The 16,515-nt window shown below is 44.1% G+C and overlaps 1 protein-coding gene across 8 annotated transcripts in view; it reads left to right on the top strand.

The window, feature by feature from the left end:
- Window positions 1–13,885, top strand: part of RBFOX2 (RNA binding fox-1 homolog 2) — a 205,621-nt gene extending 191,736 nt beyond the window's left edge. For 5 of the 8 annotated variants that reach the window (XM_007101889.4, XM_055085295.1, XM_055085294.1 and 2 more), the window contains 3 exons: window positions 7,618–7,706; window positions 8,165–8,237; window positions 9,928–13,885. In XM_007101889.4, coding sequence (XP_007101951.1) covers window positions 7,618–7,706; window positions 8,165–8,237; window positions 9,928–9,972 — 207 coding nt within the window. In that variant the 3' untranslated portion in view covers window positions 9,973–13,885. Of the gene's footprint in view, window positions 1–1,240; window positions 1,284–3,423; window positions 3,456–7,617; window positions 7,707–8,164; window positions 8,238–9,927 lie in introns of all 8 variants that reach the window. The other 3 variants (XM_028490598.2, XM_028490597.2, XM_028490602.2) reach the window with 2 other exon arrangements.
- Window positions 13,886–16,515: the final 2,630 nt, after the last annotated feature.

Raw genomic sequence — 16,515 nt, 5'->3', positions numbered from 1 at the left:
CTCCGCGGCATGTGGGATCCTCCCAGACCGGGGCGCGAACCCGGTTCCCGTGCATCGGCAGGCGGACTCGCAACCACTGCGCCACCAGGGAAGCCCTGGGTATTTCTTAAGTGTGGCCTACTTCTACCTTATTAAGATTTGCCTACTTCCACCTTGTTAAGCCAACCAACCAAATATTTGTTTACAGTTCTCTCACTTCCTTAGTTTACAGTGTATTATTTTATTAAGAGAGAGATGGTTTTTCTGTAGTTGTTGAGAAAATACTCTTGAATTTTTTTTTATTTACCAACTGGATCACCTTATCAAGCTGAACAGAAGTAGTTCAGTGACCTTGCCGAAACATTTTTTTTGACCGGTGGCCCCTTGTTGATGAAAAGACTGAATAGTAATGGTATTTTTATTTCTTAGTTCTTATCTTAAAGCAGTTACTTGGAGGAAAAAGTAGTGCTGAAATAATACCCGAACTCAAGAATGAAAAGCAAGAATACATGGGGAGGGAACTGTTGAGCGAGGCTTAGTGTAATTTTCAATACAGCTTTTAAAACTTCATATTCCCTGTTCCACAAACCAGCAGCAACAAAAACCTCTATCATTTTACCTTGAGTTTGTTTTTGTTTCTCTCTGTACATTTTCCCTTATGTGGAAATCTATCAATATACGTTTAGTTCTCTTTCCTCAGAAAAGAAGGTTAGAAATAGAAAGAGAGGAGGGTTTATCTGGTATAAAGAGTGCACTGAACCCAAGCTTGAAGAGGCAACATGAGGGAAAAGAGTTTAAGTTACTGGTTTTATTTAAGTTATATTAATTTAGGCTATTAACTGTGAAGGTTGTTTGTTTTTTTGTTTTGATTATCTCTTTCCCTGTTCTGCTCTTAGGCCGTAATCCCTGCTAGCCATTTTCTTCCTCGCTGTGTCTTTTGTGACACATTCCTCTCAGGAGAACTGATCTAGCAATTGTGCCCATGATTTGTAAAGAGATTCCCCTTGCTGACTTGGGAGTGTAGCAGATAGATTATGTGTCTGCCTGCCCCGTCTTTTTTTCCTCAGTAGAAAAGACATCATTCACCCTAATTCACTTTTCTAATGGGATAACAAACTGCTCCTAATTCTCATCCTGTGAAAAGCATGCTTGCATCCAAAGGAAAGAAAAGGCTGGTGGGCCCCTTAGTGGGCTTTTTTGTATGATTGTTTTCCTTCCACAGCTGTGTTTTTTGAACTGCTCTTCCTGTGTTCTGTTATAGAATAGTCTTACAGGAACCAATCATTAGCGCTAAAATACCTCAGGTAGGAGTGCCAGTGTGACCTGCCAATCAATCAGATTGTGGATTGCAGTGAAAAAATTGAATTATACTAACCATTCCAGCTCCACGTTAGAGATGGGAACAGAGGCTTTTTTGGACAAGCAAGACTTGTGAGCGTGTGATCTAAGCCCTGCTACCTCAGCAGTGCACCCAGTCAAGTTCCTTACAAGAGGGCACTTCCTCCAAAATTCAGTGCTCCTGTCCCATTGCCACACATCCGCCCCAGGTGTGTTATACGCACTGTCCCATCACTGCCACCTCTTTCAGTTTGTCAATCACATTTATCCATGGTGTTTAAACTGGTCTTTTATATTTGGAGAGCTTAGAAATTTGGGACATTTTCTTACTACTGTGAAAGAAATGAGAAAAGGGAGAAGGTAGAATCCGTCTAAACAGGACTCTGAATCTCAAATTGGACCCTGTCGTGAAATCATAGTAGTAATTGGGCTGTGCTGCTACGTAAGTTTCAAGTTGTCTTAAAAATCTAGACTTACTGGGACTCTAAAATTGAAACATGTATTTCCCTTGCCCTCTTTTCCTTTCACCTTAAAACTAGATTAGTGAGTGCATTTGGATAATGATGCACTGTTAGATTTGCTGAGAGCTGGGTGCTAGGAAAAAGAAAACAATAGACAGCTTTTCACAATTCAGTTAGTTTATTTATGTGGCTACCCAGCAAGCTTTGGGAAATGAACTGATTCGGGGGGGGTGTGGAATAGTAGTGTTCGAAAGGGTTAGTTAATTAAACATCATCTCTCATCCATCATAAAAGTAGTAAGTGGAAGATACCAAGTTGGTCATAAAAATTTCTTTCCTTAACCCCAATTTTAATAATAATAAGATAAATTTAAAAGATTTTCCTTAAAAATTTTTCCTATCTACTCTTCCAAGTAGATAGGTCTCTCAATCAAAAGCAGTAACAATATTATCATTATTATGAGTTTTGTATTCATATCTGTGTTATTCACATTTAATCACAGGTGCCATATTGCCATGGAAGAACTCTGTTGTCCTAATGAGCCCTCCTCATACAAGTTCAGTCTAGAGCAGTGGATCTCAGCCGGAGTGGGGAGGAGGTGAGGGAAAGGAGGGAGTTAGAATCGTGTAGAGACAAAGTGATTCCCAGAGGCACAGCCTTAGACCCAAGCTAGCTGGACGGGATCTCTGCTCTGCTGTAGTGATTTGAAGCATCGCGCCTGCCATTCTCCCCACCCTCCCACCACCCCCATTCCCCTTGCTCTATAAATCTATACATCACATGTAGGGAACAAGCTTTCATTTTGTCTGCTGGTCTTGAAATACACATTCTTCTCCTCAGTGTCACATAATGTCATTGTCTTCCAGGTAGAAAGAAGGTGTCTTGACATCACATGCTCACCAAAGTCCTGTTTTATTGTAAATCCTAAAACAAGTAATAATAAAATTAATGGCCAGGTGAAAATCAAGACAAGGGAGGATTAAACTTAGATAGGCAGGGAAAGGTCAGGTATAAGAGGGAGGATACGTAGAACCCTTCCATTTTGTTCTAGTTAAAACACAGCTACAGAACTGTGCAGAAGAATCATGTGGTCAGCGTGGCAATGCTGTAAAGTTCACTAGACAATAAAATTGGTTTAGAGTGGAGTAGAAAATCCCTAGGAGGTGACATTGGGTAAAGCAAAAGTGAGACTTTAACAGCAACAACAAAAGGATCTTAAAGGTAACAGCATTTTCCTTTGAAAAAGCTGGAAGTTGAAGGCAAGGATGTGTTACGGATATGAGAAAGGATAGCACACAGGAAATACTTTAGAAGAACACTGGATCAGAATGTATGGGTGTTGACAGAGGGCAAGCATACAGGTGAGCACTGTGGGTCAGAACTGAATCAGGAAGGTTGAATTGGGGAGTGATGTAGCATTGGGCTGTCCCAGTTGGGAGCGCTAAGAATCATTCAGAATGAATTACAAAGGAATAAGAAAGTAATTATTTTTAAAGGGGCATGTGGATATTTGGACCAGGCTTAGCCATGCCAAATTTACCCAGCTGTCAGGTTCCAAAAAGCTGTCCGTGTGTGCCCTCTGACATTAGGGTGTGCTGTGGCCATGCTAATCCCCATTTTTTGTTTTATTTCAAATCACACACAGATAGAATCTGCAAACTGCTTCAGATCAAACAGGTCTGATTGTGTGTAAATACATATGTCCTTTTTAATTTTTATTATTAATGGTTGCTTCAGTTTTGCATCGGTGCATGGTTAAAAGCAATACACATCAGCTATCTCATGACTTCATATCTCCAAATGAATTATTTCTCCTCTTTTTTTGTTTGTTTGTTTGTGCAGTCAGCTGAAGAAATGTTAACATCTCACTCTAAATCTCTCAGTGGAGTCTCTGTTCCCTTCTCTGATATAACAGATGGGTTACTGCTTGTTATAATTATTAACATTGTGGTGTGGGCCAGGGCTAGGGTGGGCAAGATTGACTCTTCTTTGGGCTGGGGAGGGGCCAGTCGTTAGGGTCTGGAATGTTAACTCAAGTGGTGACTGACTGTTTCCGTAATACCAGGTCGTTGTGGCTGCACGCTCTAGTAATTGAGGCTGTGTACTTCACCGAGCTTGTGGTAGAGCCTAGGGCAAACCGCTGTCCCAAGAGAATGCTGGGATAGATAGAGTTAGCCGATCTGAGTCTGAACGTGGTGATTTTGCTGGTTGTTCTAGCTCCAGATGTTGGCATGCTTAGTTCTTAATGTGATTAATAAATGTGGCGCCATATCCCCTCCCCACGCCTGAACCCTGTCTCTCCTACCCCTCCCCCACCCTTGTTCTTTTTGAAAAACTTAAGAAACAGCAATGAAACCCTTGGTGTTTCAAACTGCACTTTGTTCTCATGTTCCATAAACAACTTCAGATTTGCTAATAGAAGTGAAAGTCGAAAAAACAGTTTCTCAGCCTGGATTCTTTATGCATTCCAAAATCCAGAATAGAAATAAATATATCTGAATGTTCATTGGCTTATATTATGGTGAGATATTTTGTTGAATAACCAGTTTAAAGCACCAGCAGAAATACTTTGGACTAAGAATACAGCTAAGAGGAGGAATCCATGACATACAATTTAATTTTTCTAATTTTGGGGTAGTCATCTATGAATTACCAAATCAGTTTATTGCGATATTACCTGCCCATCCTAAACACGGACCCCTCCCCTTTAAAGGGCCTCTCTATAACACCATTATCATAAAGTAATCAGAAGAGTAGACATGTGGAAATATTATCTGCTTTTCTAAAAAATTAATGTAGTTTTTCTTAAAATTCTGTTGATATTCTTCTTGAGCCTTTTGTTGTCAGTAACATATTTGCATCCCTGTCCTGTGTTCCTGAATTTGAATAGCAGAGAACCTCATCAAATTCAAGCTCCAGAGTCAGAGTTCACTCATAACAGAAGGAGAGGACTGCAGATAGATTATCTTCATTTCCTTCTGGCTTGGAGGGAGCCTTCTTTTCCACAGCCTGATCCATTTAAAATTGTCTTGATTAACAATAACATTACCCCCAAACCTTTGAGGTTCCGATGGCTTCTTGCAGGTTGAGGAAACTGAGGGGAAATGGCTATCAGTAACCTCATTCAGAATCTTCTTTTTTCCCCATGATTAGTCCAGTACACCTCAAATTTAATGATTTAATACAATCCCCAGTATCTCTGACATACTGAGACTTAACTGAGAGTCTAGTTAGTACTTTTATGAGAATGCTTACCTCTGTCCCATGGCATAGAACTTCAGTTTTTAAATGTTTTACTCAGAAAGATATAAATTAGGCTTTAATTGCTTTTATTACCTTGACTTTTTCAATTTTTAGAGATTATTTTGGATTTTGAAGGAATGCTAAAGAGAGAAACCTCATGATGCTTGTTTACCACATTATCCTCATTTACAAAGAAGTCTTACTAAACATGGCCCCTCTGTAAACTTCACACTAGCAAACCTTAATTCTAAACGAGTGGAACCGTCTCTAGTGATACCAAAAAATTGAGCCTTCAAGGTTCATATAAAGCTTAAAATTTCAACTATGATGATTAGCATGTTGTTTTGTTTAACAATCCTTTTACTGTTTCATTTTTTCTTTAGAAGTTTAAAAGGTAAAGAGACACTTGAGTTAGTTTATACATAAATGTGTATGCTTATGTGTGTATGTATGGCAGTGTGTATGTTGCAGCCTGGATGTACGGCTTTGCCCAAATCAGTCTGGCCTGCCTGTTCCCATAGACCTGGCTAGAATTCAGAGGAAGTGTGTGGATCACAGAAACAATGATTACTGTTCCAAGTCACTCACTTGAAGAACAAAGAAGGAATAATACAAAACCACTGAAAGCCAATCAGGGACTTTTTTTAAATGTATGTTTGAAGTTGCTTCTGATGAATTTAAGCAGCATAAATTTAAAGAGCAGGAGTAAGCTTTCCCCCATGGTGCAGTGTCTTCAGTTAAAGAAAGCATAAATTATATAAGAAATAAGCAAAAAGCTGTAGAAACCTCTAAGAAGGAATCACAGGTATTTCCAGTATAAGATTTGAACAGAAATAAAAGCAGCAAGCTAGAAGCTTCCCTGTCAGATGGCTAAGAAGACCAAGGGTCCCATTAGAAAATGGTTGTTTTCAATCCTAAGAAATGATACAGAAGTAAACTTGAAATTTCTTTTGTAGGTTTAGCAAAAACTGAACATTGAAGGAATAGAAAGCAGAAAGTACAGGCCAGAAAGCTTCAGATGTCCATGAGAAACAGACACAGTAATCTACAGAAACGAAACATGCTGTGCTCGCTGCTGAGGTGCCGTCCAAATGGACATAGCTGTATTTACCTATATTTGATGGGGAAATGACAGTAATAAAAGTACACACCTGAATTAGGTTTAGGTAAAATAGATGAATTCTAGAAAGGTAAAGAAGAAGGAAAAGTAGAGCTTGCCACTTTTTCAAATAGCCTGTCTCATGTGGCATTTGTTGTTGTGATTATCTTTGAAAAACTTCATGAAGTATTTCACCCTGACAGTGAAAACCTTTTGAGGATTTGGTTCACCTAAACTGAGGTAAAATAGCAGGACAGGGGAGTTGAAACTCTTCAGGACTGAAAGGATATTTGAACCCTTGGAAGAAAAGCTCCAGAACCTGCTGTGAGATTAGGATGTAAGAAGTCCCAAAACCTTTTAGGGAAGAAAAATAAATGCAGTTAAATGCTTGGTGGGGGAGGGGAGGGCTTCCTGATATGTTTGAACCTAGTCCGAGGGTCCACAGCCCTTTGTAATCTGATTTGCCTGAGTCTGAAGTATCGATTGGACTTGGCAAACTTTTTCTGTAGGGGGCCAAGTGGTAAAAATTTTCAGCTTCATTGGCCATACGGTCTCTGTCAAAACTACTTTCAAAAACAGGAGGCCAACTGCATTGGTCCACAGATGGAGGTTTGCCAACCCCTGATCTACACTGGTTCTTCCTTCTAAATATCGCTTGATTATCTTAGCCTCTTGGCAAACTCACTAGGCCACATGGAGCATAGCACTATATGGGACCTTTCTTTATATACTGTAGTCTCTTAGCAATAGATCAATCCAAGTACGCATCAGAGAATCTGAAGTTAACACATATAAATTTAATGTTTTAATCTATAATTTACATTTCCTGTCAGATAAAGTTCTCCCAACTTCCAGTAAATATTTTCCCTGTTGAAAGTTCCAACGAAGACAGACCCAAAATCATATCTTCATTTGGGGGGGGAGCTCTTCATTTGGGGGGGGAGGGGGGGGGGATAAATTAGGAGTTTGGAATTACAGTAGACACACTATTATATATAAAAATAGATAACCAACAAGGTTCTAGTGTAGAGCACAGGGAACTATACTCAATATCTTGTGATAATCTATAATGGAAAAGAATCTAAAAAAGAATAAATATATAGATATATAGATATATATGTGTAACTGAATCACTTTACTATACACCTGAAACTAACACAACATTGTAAGTCAACTACATTTCAATAAAAAAATGTTTTAAATCATATCTTCATTTCTTAAATTTGAGAAGAGGTACTCCAGTGTAGTTTATTTTTGTTACTATTACAAATTGCAAAGCAAATCCCTGCCTTGGGCGGAGCTTAATTGTACGCTAAGGAATAACATGCAGACTGATGCAGTTTGAAACATTCTCTCCCCACGGATGTGTCTGTGTTCGTGTCTGCGTCTGCGTCTGCGTCTGTGTCCATGTCCATCTGCGTGTGGGCGGGTGTGTGCTCGCCTGCCCCCGGGTGGGGGGGGAGGCATGTGTAAAGTCAGGTCTCCTCTCTCCTGTAGGGTGGATACGCAGCCTACAGATACGCACAGCCTGCTACTGCAACCGCTGCCACCGCCGCCGCCGCCGCCGCCGCTGCTTACAGCGACGGGTAGGTGCCGAGACGGGGGCGGGGAGCGCCGGGCCGCCCCGCGTCACCCCCTTTCCTTCCCCGCGCCGTTTCCAAAAGGGCACTTAGCCCCCCGGGACTGCCTGCTGAGCTGGGTTTTCCACAGGCTTTCTGCCTGTACTCTATCCTGCCAAAAACCCAACGGCTCACAGGCTCACACTCCTCCCCTCCCTCCCTCTTGTTCCTGTGTGTTTCTGGCTTTGACCCCAATTTCCCTCTTCCTCACCTCCAGTGCCCTTCTTTTCCATTTTATAGAAGTACTTCAGAAATTTTCAGTTGCTACCTTTAGGAGTAGAACGGAGAGATTTTTTCCATTCTGCCCGTTTCCTAATAACATTCCAAGACCAAGATACAAGTCCTTAGCACAGTAAAACCCCTTAATTTTTTTTTTTTAAATCACTGTCTTTCCTTTATCTCCCTGATTGGATTTCTTTTTCCAGTTATGGCAGGGTGTACACGGCCGACCCCTACCATGCCCTTGCCCCTGCCGCTAGCTATGGAGTTGGCGCTGTGGTAAGTAGATGTGCCTTTTATTTTTTCAAACGTTTTACTTCTTCTGACTTTTACCTACAGACTACAGAAGATCTAGGGAGGTGATAAATTTAGCCCTTCTTCCATTGCCAAAGTATTAAAACCAATAGGACTGTCTGGAAATTTCATATCACTTCCGTGTGTGTGCTGGTGTGAGCCCCCTGGCCTGGTTAAGGACAGCAGAAAGGAATGAGCAGTGGCAGTCTGCCCTGAGTAGCGGCATTGTTCGGGAGGAAGAAGGAAGAGAACAGGTTGCTGTTTTGTAATGGCTCAGATGTTGGAAGCATACCTGGGGCAGTTTTACCGATAGGTATTCGCAAAGACTTGGGGCACAAGACTCTCCAGTTTTCACAGTAAACTTTTCAAAAAACTTAACCTGTCTGCTTCAAATGCAGGTGCCAAGGATGTCCCTGCTATTCCTAAGTCTTCTGGCAGATAGTACTAAAAATCACCAAGCAAATGCCTTACAAAGATATTTTATTAGTAACATTTGTGGCAAAATATGGTATATTTCTTAGAAGTATACAAAAAGTCCCTAGAGCTCATCTAGAATAGTCCCCCGACCAAATTCGAATCCCCCCTGCAGTATTTTTGTGTTGGCCTGGACACCTCCGGGGCCAATGACGGGACTCACTGGATTCAGCAAAGACTGGCCAGTCCACAGTGATACCTCCTCGTGCCAGACGTTCTGTACCATCCACGGTGTCACTGGCCAGCGGTCCGGGAACACAGATGACCGTGTCTGAGAGGGAGGCAGAACGATGGTCACAGTTAAGACATAAAGGATGTGAGAGAGCCTGCCACTTCCCACACTAAATCTCTACTGTTGGAGATCCGTGGAAGGAAGTAGTAGCGTCCTGCGGGGTTATGGGGGGCGGTGTTTAGAACTGAAGTAGAGACGTACGGTATAAAGAAGTGATGGGAATTCCTGAGGTTTTATTTATTGCCCAAGTGATACAAGACCTGTACTAAAAGAATGACCCAAGGAGTGATGTGTTCCTAGGGAACTTTTGATTGAAAAAGATAATTCATTAGATTATGATTAAAGAAAGGAAAGAAACTCACTTAAAACCCCAGTTTTACATATCATATATATATATATATATAAAAGATAAAAGTCAGATATGTCAAGAAACAACCTGGTTGGTATTTTTTATAAATTACAGAGGAAATAGACTTTATTCGTTGAAAGATTAACTCAGGTTTAAATCCAGCACCATCTCAAACATGCGATGTGACAGAGATAGTGGTCAGAAGTGTTCTCCATTGTCAGGTAGTGGGTAAGAAGGTAAGATCAGCAGTCTGCTTTAGGTCACGCTTGTAATGAGGTAATCAAGGTAAACATGACCCATGCTTTTAAAAAATCAAACTATTTACAGACTTGGTTTTAAACTTCATTGAGTTGCTCTTCTGTGCTAACTCATGTAAATAATGAACCATTAGCATACTCTCCCCTTGAGAATATCAGGTCAGCAGTAAATGTTTGGGCTATGGTCTGAGCATCTTAGAGGCAGAAGTTGGCTTCCTGACCTCATGCACTAGACAACATCTAACCAGTTGCTTTGAAGCTTCTAAGGAAGCTGTTTTTCCAAATCCCTCCTCAGGACATGTCTTCTTTTGTAATGCTTCTCTCATCAACCTTTTAATATTTTTGTGTCTTTAATTACTACAGGCGAGTTTATACCGAGGTGGCTACAGCCGATTTGCCCCTTACTGAAGTGACGTGAGACCCCTGCAAGTGGGACAGCCCCCCAGTTCATGAGGCCTGGCTATTGCAATATTTACTAGTAGAGGAACTCTATAGCAAGATGAAGAGGAAAAACAAACAAACAAAAAACACAAAAAAAGAGAGAATACTTTTTTATACCTCACTATGTTCTTTGAATATGTATTTTTCCTTTAAATTTCTGCCTTTAATTCTTTTGTTCCAAAGATTGTGCATTTTTTTCTTTTTTCTTTTTTTAACTGTGGTAAAAAAAAAAAAAAAATAACGCATTTCCATGTCTGTATGTCCGTGCTTAGCTTATTCTGTCAATCACGGAAGAGGCAGTTAATGAGGAAGGAGAGACATTAGGAGCTGATAAATGCGTCTGATCAGAAATCAGCAGACAGAATTACCAAAGTGTATCTGGTGCTGAATGGCTGTGGAACAAGCAGAAGTGGAAGAGATCTCTCTGCAACAGGATATCCTTCTAGTCTTCTGAGTTTCTGGTCTTTGGCAGGCAATTCTGATTGGCTGTGGCTGGAATCCACATGCTAATAGACTATAGGAATGTGTGCTGGCAAAGCAGGAGAATCACTAAGACACTTTCCTCTCCTCTTCCCTCCTGTCTCCTCATTCTCTTTACAATCATCTTACGCGCAAGGCCTGAGACAGTTGGCATCGTTTTTGGAATTATAGTATTAATATTTCCAGACATGCTCTCAGACTGTGGATAATAAACACCTCATTAGGAAACCGGTCTCGGAATGAACTCTGGAGTATGAAAAAGATCACTCTTTTCTTTCCTATAAACCCTAGCATTCCTGCTGGGCTGCTTTTCCTTTCGTTGAACCACAGCTTAGCTCATCTCTCCTTTTATTAACACCCTGCTCCCATGTCCTCGAGATTCAGGAATTTAGGACCCAGGGACAGAAGAATAAATAGCCAGTGGCCAGATTTCCCCCGAGGTGTCTGGGCACGGCTTGAGGGCTAGAAGTACAAATTGTCACGCGCCAGTGAAGAGGGTGAGGGCAAGAAAAGGGGTGTTAGACGATGGCAGATTAAGGCGCCCTGATATTCCCGATCTTTCTCTTGCATCAAAAAGTCAGTACAAAGTAGAAAGCATATAATAAAGGCTCTGGTGGCAAAAGATAAAGCATCGAGCCCTAGATCAGCTGTCCCTGGAGGTCTCTGTGAGTAGGGCATGTGAGGGCAGGCAAAGGCACTTTGTACAAGCTCCAAAGCCATAGGACTTTTCATCTTCCAGAGCCTTTACGAGTCACTTCTGTCCACAGTCTGGAGCCCTCGTGGCCAATTCCACCCAGCTTCTCACTATCCTCCAAAGACACCCAGCTGAGCACCTGGACCACTTGGTACTCATGAACACTACAGGACATGACACAAGCCCCTGAGGCTGCTCCCCTCCCGTACAGGAATGAGGGTCTGAAATGGCCAGGATCTCATATGTTGCCAGGAAGAGTCATGTGGTGGCCACCACAGTGAGTCACTGCTATTACCACCTGGCTTCGACTTATCTATCATCAGACAGGGGAGAAAGTGTTTCTCTTCTAGCTCTTAGCTGTTAAAGGCAGGGGTCCTGCAGCATTTCCAAAATGAAGGCATTAGAAAATAGAAAAGCACGGTCCGTTTGGCTCCCTGGTCTATTCACATTGGTACTAGGGTGACCTTTCACCCGAGGGATAGCTGCTAAAGGGAGTAAGTAGTTCAGAGACATGGAGCTTCTGGTTTGTTATGGGTTTGTTTTGGTTTTTGTTTGTTTTTTTTTTACTCCTGCCTCCACCCGTGTTCTTGACTGATACTGATTCATGTCCCTGCATTAAAATGACTGACATATGACAGCATCAAACATTCTTTGTAAGGAGAGGGATCTGTGGCGGGGGACTGGCCTGTCGTGTATAATACATATCTTCTCCCCCTTCAGAATCCTCTCTCTCCTAATAACTGGGAGGGAGGCTTCCCTGAAACTAGGGGAGACATCAAGGAAGCTAGAGGCCTCGATGCAATTCTTACTGATTCTGGGGAGGAATGCACAGAATAGGGGACACCAGACTGCCCGGTCCATTGGCCATTTTTAAGGGTTCCCCTCCCCAAGCCAAAGTTTGGTTTGTTGCTGTTGAGACAATTTTTGTTGTGTGTGTATATAAATATTTTAGTTTGGGGTGTGGGAATGGGATGTGGGGCTTTCACAGGTCTAGGAAATGGGGGCAGGGAGGATTTTTTTCTTTGTTTCTTTTGCTTTTGTTTTGAGGGAGAGCTTTTACTGAGTGAAGTAACTGAGAGAAATTTTGTGTCCTGTTCAAATAGGGGCCATTCTCACAAATGGCAAGCCACCACTCAGTGGAGACAAGGCCAAATTCTAAATGGTTGTATCCATAGCAGGGGAGGAAAATAGGGCAATGAGTTCAAGAATTTTCTATTCTTTTTTTCCAGAAAGAGGGAAAGATGATGGGAAAGGCAGAGAAGGCAGCTTCCACAGCCCTTTTAAAAGAGGCAGAAGCCTGAGCCTTTGTGCATTTCAGTTCAGCTGGTTCTGGCTGAGGACTCCATAGGCAAGCTCTGTGTTTTCCAGTGGGCCTCTGCTGCATTTCCAGGGATGGTTTTAATACGGCTTCCTTCAGCTCCTTTTACTAAGAAAGACTAAATAGAGTTCTGCTTGTTATTAAAGGGCCTTTGGTTTTCAGTGTCATCACTGAGAATTGGGGCTCTCGAAGCATCAACCTCCCCATCAGCTTTTGAACTTTGAGATTCCATACAGGCAACTTCATCAGAGGCAGGTTCCTCGAAGCATCAGTGCTTGTTTATTCCTGACTCTAGTTCCCACTGGACTAAGAAACTGAGTCAGAAGAGAGTATGGCATCTTGTAAGTTTGTTAGAGGATGCTGGTGAATAATTCCAGAAAACGTATCCATGCTGAATCAATTTTGACAGCTTTACTGTAGGTCACGATGTGGACGTCTATACTAAGCATCTTACTCTTAGAAGCTGGGCTCCTTTCAGGAGCCCTCTAGTGACCACCTTTATCTGAATATTCCTCTTTCAGCCCAGAGAGCTGTCCTTAGAGCTTTTCCAGAATTCCTTATATTACATAGTTCAGCTCCCACTGACCGAGATCAGCTGTTGTGATTCGTCACTTTTAAGGCTCTCAAGTTTTTACAAAGCCCACCGTCACCATCCTCCTTCAGCAGCCACAGTTGGAACGGAGCCAATATTATTTTTCCTTGAAAAAGAAGGGGACGAGCTCAGCTCTTAGTTTAAGGGGAGCTAGTGGAGCTCTATGCAGTAGGAATCAATGATAGCAGCTTTCTCTCAAAAGTGTGACTCCTCAGGGGCTGAATTGCTCTTAGATTAGGTTCCACTTTCCTAGAGCTCTAGCAGATAAGTCGGTGAATCACTACCGCCCTGTAACTAGTCACATAGCTTCCAGGTAGGAAGGAGGTGTAAACTCGGGATGGAAGCAACCCCAAGGATCTGCAGGAAGGGCTGGATGGCCTCCCTTCCTTCTGGCGGGAGGATGAGGCCAAGGGAGGGAAGCAAGGGACAGCCCAGAGGGCACTGTAAGGGAGGAGGGGGGGACCATTGGGACCGCCCCCTTTCACCAAGCCCAGCCACTTCTCGGCTGCTTGCAACCCCCAGCACAGAAACAGTTGCAGAATCGCAGACTTGTTTCCCCCAGAAAATAGGAGGAAAGGGACTTTGGGGGGTGGGGAAGGGGTAGTGGTGTTTTAAAAGCATAAGTTACCTGTTTGCACTGTTTTAAGATAGGAAAAAAAATAGTGGGCAAGGTGAACATCCAACGTAAATTTGTGTGTTTTTATTTTGTCATGCTCTTGAAAATGTTTGACCGTTTGTAGTATCCACCAGTGAAACCTGATTCTCTCTGTTGCATAAAACACGATTTTTTTGGAAATGTTACTGTCCGAAAGCCTCTTCCCTCCCTTTCCCCTTTGCTGTGTTCTTCCTTCATCCTCGCTTGACTGATCAACCAGGCAATAGCCATCCAGGAGCTAGAGCGTGAAGCAGGGCCCTTCCCAAGTAGACTCTGGGTGTCCTAAGCCAGCATGTGCCCTCTGGTTTAGCGAGTGCCCTTGAGTCCCTGGCCCCCATCTTTAAAACAAGGCTTACAGACCAGGCTGCAGCAGGTTCTCAAATTGCCGGATCGGATGCACTAGGAAGGAGGAGCAAGGGGCGGAGGGGAGTCCTCGAATATGGCGGGTGGCCGCAGTCGCTGAGTTCTCCACGTTACCGGAACTGTAGCCAGTTACAGATTACTCAGGAAAACGGTCGATCACTTCAGCCATGGTAGTGCTGGTTGGCAGGGCTTGGTAACGGAGAGAACTGCTCATCGGCCACAACTCAAACCTTGCCTTTAAGGGGATTGCCAGCCGGGGCCCCTCCGCCTGGCAGTGACATACACGCCCGCCAGCGCGGTGAGGGCTCAGCTCACACCAGCCAGCAAAAAGGGAACAGCGATGCTCTTCTCTCCCCCCTACCTCCCGCCCCTGTTACCAACGCCAGATTCCCAGGGGGTGCATACGTTTTTGAATTTTTAAAAATGATTTTTGGTTTGGTTTTTCCGGGGACTGATGAGTGCTTTAAGCAACGTCGATACCCCACCCAGACCCCCAGCTTTGTCATTTTCTTGTATTTTTCTGTTCACAGTATTGTGTGTGTGTGTGTGCTTGTCTTGGCAGCTCATTTTGGCTGTATTATATATCGAGTGATGAATTGATCCTTCTTTTTTTTTCCCCCTAAGGGATATGAATTTTTTTTTCTTGTGTTATAATTCTGCTTGTGCATAGCTGGAGCAAACCTGGGGCTGACACACGTAAGCTAGGGCTGCAACGTGCTGAGAGAGCCAGGCACGGTGGCTTGTCCCTGACAGGCTGACCCACCTGAGTCTCTGAGCTTTTCAGTCCAAATCTCTGCAAGGCTAAAAAGGCCACCGAACCTCCCCTCTTGTCCCCGCTCCCCGTGGCAGGGACAAAACCATCCCTACATGCAACGTGCAGTTTCTCCGGCCCCCTCCAATTGCCATGGCAAAACAGGTACCTATGGGGCATGCGGGCATCACATGGGATGCTTGTATAATCGACCACCTCGCCTTTTCTCCCCCCTCCCCACCCCCCCACCCCCGAATCTTTTCCTAGGACACCCGAGCTGCTTGCCCAGGGTCCTGTTTCCCTACAGACTCCAGAGAAGCACCCAGGGCTTTGTGACAGTCTCTAATTCCCTCCCCTTCTTGTTAAGAATCATATTGTATAGTAGCTTTCAGACCATACAGTATTCATTGGGTTACTCCTATTATTATCAAGTAGCTGGAATTGTGAAGGTCGGAGTAGTTAGATCTTTAGCTTTTATTCCTTATTTTTTTGTATTACTATCCATGTGTATAAATTATTGATCATGTTGCTGGCTTTTATAAACTCTAAGCGAAGGAGGAGCACTGCCTCTGCCTTTGCAAATGGTAATGAAGCACTGTTTTTAAATAAAAGGAGAAACACCATTCTTCGCCCTGGCCTGCGTGTGTTGATCCTCAGCGACCTCTGTTGCCTCCCCCGTGCTCCAAAGATAGAACTTGGATTTGACTTTTGTAAGACGGAAAAAAGAAGGCGGCAAACACAACGCTTTCTGAATGAGATGAGGGGAGAGGGAAACACAGGCCGAGGCTGGGGCCGTGGGACCTGCCCTCCGGCTCCTCCAGTCTTGGCGGGAGCTGTCCTCCTGCTTCTGAAATCTCCCTCCGCTTCACTTCTTCCCTTTTCCATCCTCTCCTGGTGTCCTCGCTGCCGCCCTCACCTGCCTCAGAAACTGCCCTCCAGGGGGGGGCGTTTCCCTTCCGGCCACCTGTCACCTCTGTCACCTCTCCCCTGGCTCGGGCCGCCACCCAGGCTCCCACACCTTTTCCTTCTGTATGGGGCCTGGGACTTTTCCTCCTTGCCTGGGCTTCCTCAGCCACCCCTCCTGCACTGGTTTCTCTACCAGGAAGTCTCAAATCTCTGAAATTCCCCCTAAATCTGCAACTCCCTGACATCACTCAGATCGTCTCCTTCCCCGTTTCCGGGAGGAAATGGAGGCCGTCACACGGGATCTCCTTGATCTAGACACCTACTTGGACGCACACCCATCCTTTCCCGTCCTTCCTGTTTTACCGGGAGAGGCGTCTTGGGTCAGGCGCTGTCCCCACACGTCCGTCCTTTCCCACCTTCTCGGGGACTTTGCTCCATCGTCCCTCCCACATGGAGGTCAACCTTTTCCTTCCTCTAGTCCCTGTGGCATTGAAACATGCAAAATAATTTTGCACGATCCCAGTCCTCTCCTTCATGACAAACTTCTGGAATGAGTTTCTGCCGCCGACTCCAATTCCCTGCTCTTCACCCGCGGCCGGCTGGCCTCTCCCTCCGGGACCCTGAAGCTGCCCCCGCGTGACGCCAGCAGGTGGCGCCTCCCCCGGGGCGCTGACCTGACCTCCGGCGCCCGCGCAGCCGGGCGCTCCCGGGACCCTCCGCCGCTGCCCCCGACACAGGCTGGCGCGTCTGC

This window comes from Physeter macrocephalus, chromosome 6, assembly GCF_002837175.3.
Source record: "Physeter macrocephalus isolate SW-GA chromosome 6, ASM283717v5, whole genome shotgun sequence".
Classification (NCBI taxonomy): Eukaryota; Metazoa; Chordata; class Mammalia; order Artiodactyla; family Physeteridae; genus Physeter; species Physeter macrocephalus.
This window is presented reverse-complemented; position numbering and strand designations above follow the sequence as displayed.